This window comes from Entamoeba invadens (genome assembly GCF_000330505.1).
Source record: "Entamoeba invadens IP1 unplaced genomic scaffold scaff_1105074725195, whole genome shotgun sequence".
NCBI lineage: Eukaryota > Evosea > Mastigamoebida > Endamoebidae > Entamoeba > Entamoeba invadens.
Window position 1 is genome coordinate 215,598 of NW_004440169.1, and position 12,021 is coordinate 227,618.

General features: G+C 31.0%; 4 protein-coding genes across 4 annotated transcripts; 1 reads left to right on the plus strand and 3 right to left on the minus strand.

Annotated features, from left to right (window-relative positions):
• Window positions 1–1,162: 1,162 nt before the first annotated feature.
• On the minus strand, window positions 1,163–1,498 carry EIN_274640 (hypothetical protein; the record flags this gene model as incomplete). The annotated part of the gene is made up of 1 exon (XM_004254600.1): window positions 1,163–1,498. The coding sequence occupies one exon, from the start codon at window positions 1,496–1,498 to the stop codon at window positions 1,163–1,165; it is 336 nt and encodes a 111-aa protein (XP_004254648.1).
• Window positions 1,499–2,950: 1,452 nt separating this feature from the next.
• EIN_274650 (hypothetical protein) lies at window positions 2,951–5,539 on the minus strand (the record flags this gene model as incomplete). The annotated part of the gene is made up of 2 exons (XM_004254601.1): window positions 2,951–5,329; window positions 5,432–5,539. The coding sequence occupies 2 exons, from the start codon at window positions 5,537–5,539 to the stop codon at window positions 2,951–2,953; spliced, it is 2,487 nt and encodes an 828-aa protein (XP_004254649.1).
• Window positions 5,540–6,164: 625 nt separating this feature from the next.
• Window positions 6,165–7,088, plus strand: EIN_274660 (cell division control protein, putative; the record flags this gene model as incomplete). Its single annotated transcript, XM_004254602.1, has 1 exon — window positions 6,165–7,088. One exon carries the CDS (start codon window positions 6,165–6,167, stop codon window positions 7,086–7,088), a length of 924 nt encoding a protein of 307 aa, XP_004254650.1.
• Window positions 7,089–7,181: 93 nt separating this feature from the next.
• Window positions 7,182–7,535, minus strand: EIN_274670 (histone H3, putative; the record flags this gene model as incomplete). The annotated part of the gene is made up of 1 exon (XM_004254603.1): window positions 7,182–7,535. The coding sequence occupies one exon, from the start codon at window positions 7,533–7,535 to the stop codon at window positions 7,182–7,184; it is 354 nt and encodes a 117-aa protein (XP_004254651.1).
• Between the last annotated feature and the right edge of the window lie 4,486 nt (window positions 7,536–12,021).

A 12,021-nucleotide genomic window follows, 5' to 3' on the forward strand; every position in this document is an offset into this window, starting at 1 on the left:
ATGGCTGCGCTTTGGAATCTTAAGTCAGTCTTACTCTGTTGAGCTATTCTCTGACTAAGTGTTGGAAGGGTAACTTACGGAGCAACAATTCAGTCGATCTCTGGTAGAACTTAATCTCCTGAAGCGCCTTAATACCCGGGTGGGTATGACGGGCAACCGGTTTCTTCTGTGAAACACCGGCAACTGCTTTCTTGGACGAGACAGCAGCCTTCTTTGACGCTGCTTTGGGCGCATAGTACTTTCGTGGTGCCTTGGATGATGATGGTCTCTCTGCATTAATACCTTTTGTTCTTGCCATGTGTTGAAAACACAATTTGATTTTGCAGTTGGGTAGTTTAAGTTCTAATACCACTTTTCCATATTATTTCTCTTTTTGAAAGAAACCCTAAAGGGTTGGGATTGAAAAAGATTAAAAGTCGAATAAAGAAAAAAAAATTATTTTTTTATTGACAAAGTCTAAACTTAAAATAATAATTAATTAAAATTAAGATAGATTTGGATATTGTTTTAGTAAATTATATTGAAAGCCATAACAAAACATTTGAAATGCTAAAAAGAGAAAAAATGATTGTTTTTATAAAGCTATTCAATTTAAATTAATTATATAGTTATTTGTTAAATTTAACAATTAATTATAAATTATTAATATATTTTAATGATAAATAATAAAATAATTTAAAATTCTATTAAGTTATAATAATTTTATAATATAATAGTTGTTGTATGATTATTAATAAGTTTTAGCATAATAAAACTATATTAAATAGTATCGAATATAATTCAATTTAAATTATAATTATTATAATTAATTTTAATAACATTTATTATTAATATAGTTAATTTATATAAAAAACAAGAAACTATACATTATAATTATATATATTATATATTAATTAAATATAATAAAAACTCAAAAACTATTTAATAATAATTTTTTTATTATTAAAAATATTTAAATTTTTATAATTAATAAATAATAAAATTTTTAACCCAAAACACAAAAAAAGTCCACAAACAATTTGATGTTTTGAATTTTTTTGGATTTTTTTTTTAAACATTTTAAAAACCATTTTTGAAATTGGTTTTAACATATTTTTACTATAATTTTTCATTAAAAAAACACCAACAACACAATTAATGAAAAAACTATATTACATAACTATTATTCGTAGTACCTCGACTTTCTTCCTTTTGATTGATGAATCCAATATTGAAGAGTAGAGGTAGATAACCCAGTAAAATCGTCTGGTCTAGTGTCTTGTAAAAAAGCAATAGTTTTTGCAACACCAATAGATCTCGACAATTTCACGGCAAGGACCTTTTGTTCCATTAACCACTTTCTTTTCTTCTGGTCTTTCTTTGTACATCTGTGGACTGGACTGCGGGGAGCCTTTTCACTTCTTTCTTCCGAGGTCATCTTCACGTCGGTGACGTCCTCATAACCCACAAAGAACCTGAAGTTCTCCAAGTTTTCGACTGCTCTGAATGCCGATTGCATTGCACTATTCTTTGTAATTAGATTCTCAGTTGCATTTTATATATTGCCCTAAACCCGCATTTTCGTTTTTAAAAATAGGTGTTGCTTTTGAAATGTTCATGTTATAACATATTCGAGCGGTTTGGCCATATTTGGATCATTCTTTGCTGTGATAGTTGTAAAATAGTTCTTTTGTTGTTATTTTACTATTCTGTTTTAGTTTCTATTTGCAAGCAAACATTGACGGTCTCAAGTTCAGTTTTTAAGGCGCGCGTTGAACCTCTTCGAATTTTCGAATACGTACGTTTCCTTCTTGAAAAATCTCACACAAAAGATATCAACTCTTATAATTTGAACGCAATAAACCCAATATATGAGGCACAAAACTAGTTAATCAAAAGACGAAACTATTTATGTGAAAAAAATACGTTCAAATCGCTACAAAAAAATTGCTTTTTATAAGTATTGTTGTATTGTTTTTTTATAATATTTTTTTACTATAATAATGGTTCCGCCGTGTTTTTTTTCTAAGTTTGGAGCTGTTGTTTGGTTTTGATTATTTTATTTTTCCAATGATTTTTTTTAAAGTAAAGCACTCTACTTTTCTATTTTTACGCAATGAAATTAGGTCGTCATTTTACGTGTAATAACCGCATTGTTACGGGAATATCTGCATACCTTTTAGCGAATACTTCCATTAGTCGACAAAACCAACAGTTTTGTTAGTGAACTATTGTTAAACTATAACACAACCATAAAAAACATAAACGAACAAATTAAAAACTTGGACATTTTCAAGTTTTTTAAATATTTCATCGCAAAAAGGTTTTTCATTTCATTTTTTCGTTGTTTTGCTTATCAAAATGTCGCACAATAAAAACCCTTGTACATTTCATTGGCTAATTTGACCTATCAAAATTAAAGGACGTTTCATCCGAGAGTACCGTTTGAATTTTCAACCATTTTGCCCGAAATTATTCACAACAAATACGTGTTATTTGGATACTTTAATCCAAAATATATTAGAACTTTTTCGATCATATATTTTTCAAGTCATTTGTCTGGCTTATTTATCATTTCTGATAGTTTACAAACTTATTGTAGAATTCCTAATAAATAATAATTTCTGTCTTGTAAGAACTAAAAATATAACTATTATCAGATGTATTTACTGATGTTTTAAGAAGTTTAATAATTCTTAATACTTTTTGTTTGAAAGTATTAAATCAAAACTAATACAAAATACTTATTAAATACAATCTAATAATGTAAAGTAACAGTTTTATTATCTATAAAAATGTTATAATTCATTTATTATTATTATTACTATTTAATATAGTTTCAAATTAGTTTATTATTAAGTTATTAACATATATAATAAAAATATCAAAAATATATAGTTTTAATAATATCAAAATTATTATTATTTAAAATATTTATAATTTTCGATTCCAACAACACACTCAAATATAATTAAAGCCCGTCTATATACTTCATCCACTTCTCTCTATTCTTCTCCGTTGCAGCCAATAAATGCAGTTTAACATCGTTTTGTATAATGAGGAAAACGTTCTTCAGTTTGTCATCAATAACAACAAGAGACGTGACGGGTGGTGTCAAACCCATTCGAAACTCCTCAATCAGTGTCATCTCGCTAATATCGTCGATACTCCACTCCTGTTCTCCAGTGAACTTTCTAGTGATATACCCATCGTCCACCTTCAATCCTTTAAACATCTTCACCTTTGCAATCAGCAATAAATTGTTCATCAACACACACATGCGTGGTATACTCTTCTCAGCCCCAAACACGTCTCCTATTGGAATTAAGAGTCCAAAATACACCAATTTCCTTCTTTTGATGGCAAGAGGGCCCGTCGACTTCCGAAGACTTTTCTCGACAGTCATGACGTTATTTGAGCTTTTTGTGCTTCTCAGTAAATTTGTTGCTGACGTGAAAATCCGCTCGAGGAATTCCTCGCACTCAGTAACTACAGTAAAGTCCTTTTGTGACGTTTTCAAGCATTTTTTCGTCGTTTTACAGAAGTGCAGATACTCCTCCAATCGCGTTATAGGGAGGTGCAAATAACTCTGTGGATTATCGATCACTGGCGGGACAAAATTCTCCTTCTGGATTTCTCTTTGTGTGTTGACGTACACGGAGATGTTTAAAACGACTTGTTTATTGATTTCAAGGTCTTCTTCGACTTGTGGGAAACTCTTCGAGAACAGTTGATACCCTCCAAAGTACAGTGTATATATTTCAAAGTCTTGTATTAAAGGTTTTAAGATGTCTCCAATAGTCACTACATTATTCTCTAATACAAGCTTCTCGACACTTCTTAAAATGTTTCGACTCAACGCCATCATCTTCTCTAACATCCCTCCAATGTTCTTAGCAAAATCTATATATTTATTGACACACTTAATCGCCTTAATATAGATCTCAAAGAATTCTAATAACTGTCTAAAATAGACATATTCATCATTTCGAAATTGATTGATAGTCATATACAGATCTTCCATCATCACTTCTTTGTTTCCACAATTCACTATCTCTTCATTTCCTATCGACTTGGGACGCTGCGAAGAGTACTGAAACTTCTTCTTGACATTCAGACTCTTTCGTAGATTGAGGTTTGGCGATCTTGGAAGATCTAATTTAACGGAGTCATAGATCGCCAACGCCAAGATCCCCCGCGTCTCCTTTTGTTTATTCGAAAGAATATTTAAAAAGACTCCAACGAACTCGTCGATCTCTTCATCAGTCAATTCCCTCTTTAATTTGGTCTTTGTTAAGACGTCTTCAGTATTAATCGCTTCACTCAGGCGCACACACTGTTGTTTCGAGTCTTCCAATTCGTCTCGGAGTTGTGTGATTTCGACCATCTGTGCAAAATTTTGATTCATCAATTCGCGCACTTTCAAGCCGACTTCCGAGTCTCGTCGTTCTTTTCTTTCAACCGTCGACTCCCCCCTTTCATTCAATAGTTCTCCCTCTTTTTTTGACTCGAATAATTCACTCCGCTGTAATATCTCATTCTTCTCCTTCTCATCTAAACTCTGTGGACTCCGCATCTTCCCAATTTTGAAGTTCTTCTTCTCTCCTTCTTTCTGTGCCATCACGCGTGTGAGTCGTGGCGTCAAATTTGGTGTCGTTCTGTTACTGTTATGAGCCGACGCAGTGAGTGTCGCGTAATTTGATAAGTCCATCGACAGTCCTCGAGATAACGAGCCCGGTCGTGCTATAATTTTTTGGACCTCATCAATTTGGATTTTAAGGATCTTCCCGTCTTCTTCTACTTGTTTTTCTTTCGTTTGGATGTCCGTTTCTTTTGTTTTGATGTCTTTCATTTTACTCGTTAAACTCTTTTCAGTGGTATCAAGTTCCTTTTTTAACGCTTTCAGCTTGTCCTCCGCATCTTTGACTTGTTGCGTCACACGAGTGAGTTCTTCACTTTTCTCTTCAAAGTGAACTTCACACATTAACACAGCAGACTCCCGTTCACGAACAACATCTTCACGCTTTTTTATTTCTATCTCAAGACTTTGGAGCTCTTGCTGAAGCTCTTTTAATTGTTCTTTTCGGTCATTAACTTCGGAAATTGGCATCGTGTCGATTTCTTCGGGTGTTAACGAAACGACTTGTTTTTGTTGTGAAACTTCTTCATGTTCGAAAAAATGTGTCAGTGCTTTGTTGTCGTTTTGTTCGTCTTCTGTGAGTGTAGTGGTTGTGTCTTTGGTCTCCCACATTTTCTTCACTATTTGTAAAGAAGAGATGAATTCGTCGACATTAAAACGTTTGGTCTCTTGGAAGATTTCTTTCCAAATCCATATTTGTAATTCTCGAGGCTATTTGTTACACGTTACTCGCCATTTCGTATTTCAAAAGATCTGAACTATTATATGAAAAACATTAATCATTGAATTATTTAATTTATTAGTACGACAAACAGTGCGAAAAGGTCGCTGTGGTATAAATTTAATCGTCTTCAAATACTCCGCCTCGACTTTGTTCCAATAATCAAACGCTTGTTTTGTGTTCAAAACATCCTCCGCCATCCTCTTCTTTTCCAGTTTTCTTATTTCTTTACAAGTTGACTCGAATAGAAATAATCTTACACCTATTTGTATTTACTGCCACTTGACTTGTTCTGTAACGCTCTTTATATTTTTACCCCCTTATTTGAAAAAATTAAATTCCCATATTTTTAGTAATAAACAATACTAGAAATATCATTTCTTTTGTAATTGCTTTTTTTGTTATTGGATCTTTTTTCTAATAAAAATACGAAGGATCCAAAATTAAAAACCCCATTTTTAATATAAAATAATCTATTTTTTAGAATTTGTTTATAAAAGTCGTGTAAATTAAAAATATTATAAATTTACTATTTAGTATAGTTTTGTTTTAATAATAGGATCAATTGGTATTAAAGAATCTCACCAACTTACAATCAAAAACAAAATCTGTTGCAATAGAAGATCATTCCGCCACGCTTTACACCACTTGAATTTTCTGCTCTTTTTTTATACAGTGGAGTATCAAAGAATTGATAAATTCTTTAAAACCAAAAAAAATTGTACGTATTATTATTAGTAATAGTTTACTAAACTATACTATACAATTCCAAGTTTTTTTCTCTTTTCACCCATCTTCTTTTCTTACATCCTTTTCTTTGTTCGAATGTCGAGTGCCACACCGAAAAGGAGCATCATCGATTTTTTACAACAGACCGTTTCCTCGGAGTCCCCTGACTTTGTGAACCAAATTCAACAACTTCGTCAATTAGTATTAACCCAAGCCATGCCGAAGTATGACGAGTATGAACCCCTTACAATTCGTGGACAAGTGTGGAAATTACTTTCTGGCATCTACACATTGGACGATACTGAGTACATCAACTGTAAAGATAAACCATACCCAAGACTCGAAAAGATCGGAAAAGACTTTTTGAGGACGTTTGGTGACAAAGAACCGATAATCTACCAGATGCGTGGGTGTGTTGACAACTTAGTTCGATTACTCCGAGTTACGTGTTTGATCACGTCACTTCAGAATGTTAATTACATGCAGGGAATGAATGTCTTGGCGGGAATGTTTCTTATTGTGATGCCGGAATTGGACAGTTTCTTCATGTTGAAAAAAATGATTCTTGAAATGATCCCCACATATTTCGGGAATGAATGTATCGACGGAACAACATACGGATGTCAATTGGTATATAATTGTATTAAGTCGTTCGACCAAAGACTGTATCGATCACTGAGTTACAAGAAATTCGATCCATGCTGTTTGAACCAACGCATTACGTCTCTCTCGACATGTAGCGGGCCAATAGAGGAAGTCCAAATCCTCTGGGATTATTATCTTGCTTGTGGTTGTTACAACGTCGTGTACATCACTGCAGCACAAATCTTGATGAAGAGAAATCTGCTGCTCAAGTCAAGTTGTCCCAAAGTCGTCATGTCTCAACTTGAAGAGGTGAAAGCTAAGAAACTCATTTTCATTGCAGAGATGGTTAAGTTGCAAATCCCATCGAAACTATTCGACCAAATCCAAATCCACACAACTTCGTTTAAAGGAAATCCATTTTATAAAAAAAAATGATTGTTATGTATATTTGATATTTGGTCCGAAAGTGACTCGATAAAATCGATCAAATAAGAAATAATCAATACAAACGATTCATACAACCGTCTATTAATAACGAAGTCTGAGAGCGAGGAGTAGGTCGCGATTGGTCACAGTAACTCGTTTTGAGTGTGCCGCGATTTGTTGGGAATCTTGAAAAAGCGAGACAAGATAACTTTCAGAAGCAGATTGAAGTAGTTCACACGCCCTTTTCTCAATTCGAAGAACATTTGGTTTTGTCTCTCGAGTCAAGTCGCGTGCAACTTTTTTGAAAGTGGCCTTAGGGATAAGGTTATTTGTAGTTCTCTGAAGTTGCCTCATTTCGGCTTCTATTCTTTGGAAAGGTTGTCTTGGGGGTGTACATCCGCTTTGTCGCCAAAACTCTTCCTTGACGCATTTCGGCATCATATGGACATTATTCATGGCATGTATCCCGTATTTTCTCTCTTTTTATCTTCATTCATTCCACTTTCTTCAATCTCATCTTTTTATTAAAAAAATTAAAAAATTCATTTCTAATGTATAACAAATTACATATCTATAATTAGTTTTATCATGTTAAAGTAATATGATAATAAAGTTCAAGTATAATAAAATTATAGTTATAATAATTATAAAAATGTATAATTTAATAAAAAATAATTATTATATGGAAAAATAGAAAAATCAATTACAGTTAGTTCCATAAAAATTTACTAATGTCTCAAATTAATAATAAAATATACCAAAATAAATATAAATTGCACTTATTTTCAACTTTGTTTTACAATAATATTAAATTGTATCATAATTAATGAAAATGTCTCAAATATTTAGTAAATTGTATTCCTTTTTGATTTAAAAAATGAATAAAATATTCTACACATCTATTAATAGTAAAAATGATGTATTTCAAACACTTATGGGAATTATTATTGTATTGATCATTTTTGATGAAATTTGTTTTTCAAAATTGTTATAAAAATAATTTAAAAATAAAACCCTATAAAAAGATAATAAACATATAATATATTGAAATATAAACTTTAGAATTATTCAAAATTTTATTAACTTAAAAATCAAATGAAAAAATTTGATTGGGCATTCCCATTAACAATGGAATGTAGAAAAGGCTTATCAATGGATCTCCAATTAAACTTTTCTTTTGGAGCTCAAGCCACACCATTTAACATTTGTAAAGTTCCTCCAAAACCAACTTTCTTTGAAACGGAACTAGAAATCACAAATGAAACTAAATATTTCGAAAATCCAAATGAAAAAGATCCCACATTTATCAGAAATGCATTTTTAGCATCAAAACATATTGATCAACACTTTGAAATGTACAATGCCAGGATGAAAGAAATATCTAAACAATACTACGAAGAAGATGATATTCATGAAGTATTGTTTCCTAGACAAATTGTTCCATCTTCTCAATTGAATCTCAAAAGAAAAAAATATTACAATGAAAGAAAAAACGACTTGTATACACAAATATATATTTATTATTCTGATTGTAATAATTATAATAGAACTGCCAAACAATTCAAATTGCCTCCTTCAACCATCCACAATATCATTGAAAGGGTTAAAAATGGAGTGTCTCTGACTGGTAACAAAAGAGGGAGGAAATCGGGGCACAATTACAAATTTGATTATAATACAATAACAATGATACTCGAAGAAATAAGCGCGAACAAACTCACAACCTTAAAATTGATAACAAAACATGTAAACGAAAAAAGAGATGAATGGATGGAAGCTATAGCTCGGTACGAATCTTATTTAATGAGAGATGAACATGAAATCAAAAAGATGTTGAAACAGAAAAAAGTCAGTTTAAGTGGTGTACACAGAATATTAAAGAGACTAGGAGTGACACTGAAACTAGTCAAAAAAGAACAATTTAATCGAAACATCAAAGTTCGGATTGAACAAAGAAAAATATATGCTGATCATATCGAATATTTGAATTATTTCCAATTCGTTTATGCATATATAGACGAAGTTGGAGTCAACTCTAACCACACGAGAAGACAGGGTTATTCGTTTATAGGTCAATGTTGTAGTGTTGAATCCAAAAACATAAAAGAGCCAAATTTAACCACGTTTGCCATGATGGTCATGGGTAAAAATTTGGTGTTTCGTATTAGTAGTAAAAGCTCCAATGTCATTTTCATCAACAGCGTCAAAGAAGTTTTTATTCCACAATTAATAAAGTGGTATGGTCCAGTTTTTATACACTTTGTAATTGATAACGCATCAATCCACAAGAAGGATATGATATCGGTGTGTCAAGAGTACGGAATATATGTAACTTATTTAGTACCATATTCACCTCAATTAAACGCTATCGAAAAATGCTTTTCAGCAATGAAGTCTTATTTGGCTGAGATTCTAAGTGATAACGAGTCGTTCAAAAAAGCATTGAACTTTATGAAATGTTACGAATATCATGATTTGATACTCAAGGATGTACGAATGACTAACATAAATATAAAAATGTTTTCGTCTCTTGTTACAGCTTCATTGCTTTGGGTGAGTTCTCAAAGTACATACAATTTCCATATTAAAACGTTTGAATGGGTGAAAAGAGCAAAAGAAGGGATTCGCTTTGAGAACGACGACAACTTAAACAATAAAATTGTTCGAATTGAAGTACCGATCCCTGACGAAGAATTTGTGTTTAGTTATAATGATAATAACTCACAAAGTACTGTAAATTTTATATCCAGAAATGATGTACTGCATGTTTTGACGTATGACCCATTTACGATTAAAAATGAAAAGTCCTTTACAAATTGTGAACGCTTTTTTCAAGAAAAACGTCAAGAAGGAGAATTGTATCGTTATAATGAAGGAAAAAATAACTACCAATTTGAACACAAAATCATTCCTGATATTTCTGACACTTTTGCAATTCAGGAAAATAATATAATGGAAGAATGTGATTATTATAATGAAGAAAAGTTGAAAAGTGAGTGTTCAAAAAGTGAATATATGTTTTCACAAATTTCAACAATAAAATGTTGTGACGATATTGATAAAAATACAAGTCCAAAACTCATATTACCTCGAGAAATTGATGAATCAACAATCGACTTAATTCATCAAAAAATCAATGTGATGATGAATGCAAATGTTGTGTTGGGACTCAAATTCAATTAGAAAATTATTTTAACCCAATTATTGACAATACATATCATTCAAAATCTTGGCAATATTGGGGTTATTATGATCCAAATGATTACAGAAGAGATACCACAACTACAAATGAAGTTAAAGAAAATTGCGAAAAATGTTTAACAAATTCACAAATGGAAATAACAAAACAAATTTGTCATTCTTCATTTCAAAATGGTACTAATATAGAAGAGGGTCAAACAATCGGAATTGGTTGGAATTTTGGGGATAATTTGATGGATTTGAGTGATTTGGATGATGAAGTTATAATTGTTAAAAAAGAAATGGAAGTTATAGACTTGGATGGTTCTTTAAAATATGAAAATATTGAAAATGCAAATTCCGAATTCTTGAATTATAAAACATCAAAAAAACAAATAGAATTTGATTATTCAAGAATAAATTCCTCGTTGATTTTTATGGTTAAACCAATTATAAACTTGCCATATTCTACTGATATATCCGCAATTCAAAATGTCATAACTTCTGAAATGCTTAATACAGAAATACTCGATTTGTATATTTTGTGGATTAAACTGAGAAATGTGTGCTTGTGGAAAAGATCGATTTGTTTAACTGATTGGAATAATTTTACCGATGGTGGAATTAGAAAGAAAAGAGTTAGAGAAGCGATCAAAAATATGGGTATTTGTGATACTTTTTTGCTTCCTGTTTTTTATAATTCACATTTTATGTTGTGTGGAGTATTTTTTGTTGATTCCTCAACACCCATCATAGCCGAGTTCAACAGCATTAAGAATTACTCAAGTGGATTTCTTAGAAAAGTTTCCAAATTTCTTAGAGATGAATTCGAAAAAGAGAAAAGAATTAATTTCAATTTAAAATGGGTTGTTGAAATACAAACTCCAATTCAATTTGACTTAATATCATGTGGTTCTTATTCGTCTTATTTTATAGAAGCGATATTCAAAAGCAATCCAAGATGTGTCAACAACATCCACAAGTGCTTTTCTGATTCATCAGCTTTTAATTTTCGGACTGAAATTTTATCTTTGACATCAGTCGACAACATACAAAGAATTCTTAATCTTATTTCTTATTGTTGAATTAATTGTGTAATTTTATTTTTTTCTTCCCAAAAATGCATACTTAATAAAATTGTCCTATTAATATAAATATCAAGAAGTAGTATTCAATTTTTAAATCAAAAAGGAATATCATAAATAAATAAAATGTCTCAAAATAATATTTTGTTTCAAATTATTGAAAAAATGTATCAAATAAATGAAAAATATATATCATAATTGTTATAACTTGTCTCATAATTTTGATAATAATTAAAAAAACATTTAAAAATAATAATTAAAAGTCTTCACGAGCAAATATTTTTAGAGTAACTACAGAGTAAAAATGTTGAATTGTTTTTTTAATTTCATGTGGTGGAATTTCATTAAAACACAAACTTATGTTTTCAAACATATCTTTCAAATCAACACTTCCCAATTTCCCGACTTTAGTTTTCCAAATACCGAAAACATTTCTATTGGATTACACTCCGGAGAATAAGGAGCGTTATATAATACTTCACACCCCTTTACATTTGCAATTTCCACAATTTCATCTCTGTGTATAGCTGCGTTATCCAAAACAAATACAATCCAACTTCCATCTGAAGTAAATGTTTCAAGTAAATTCCGAAAATATACTTTAAATATGTCTCCGTTAACTACCGTGTTGAATAAATTGCAATATTTATTTCCAGAATCTGATATGGCGCAAATGC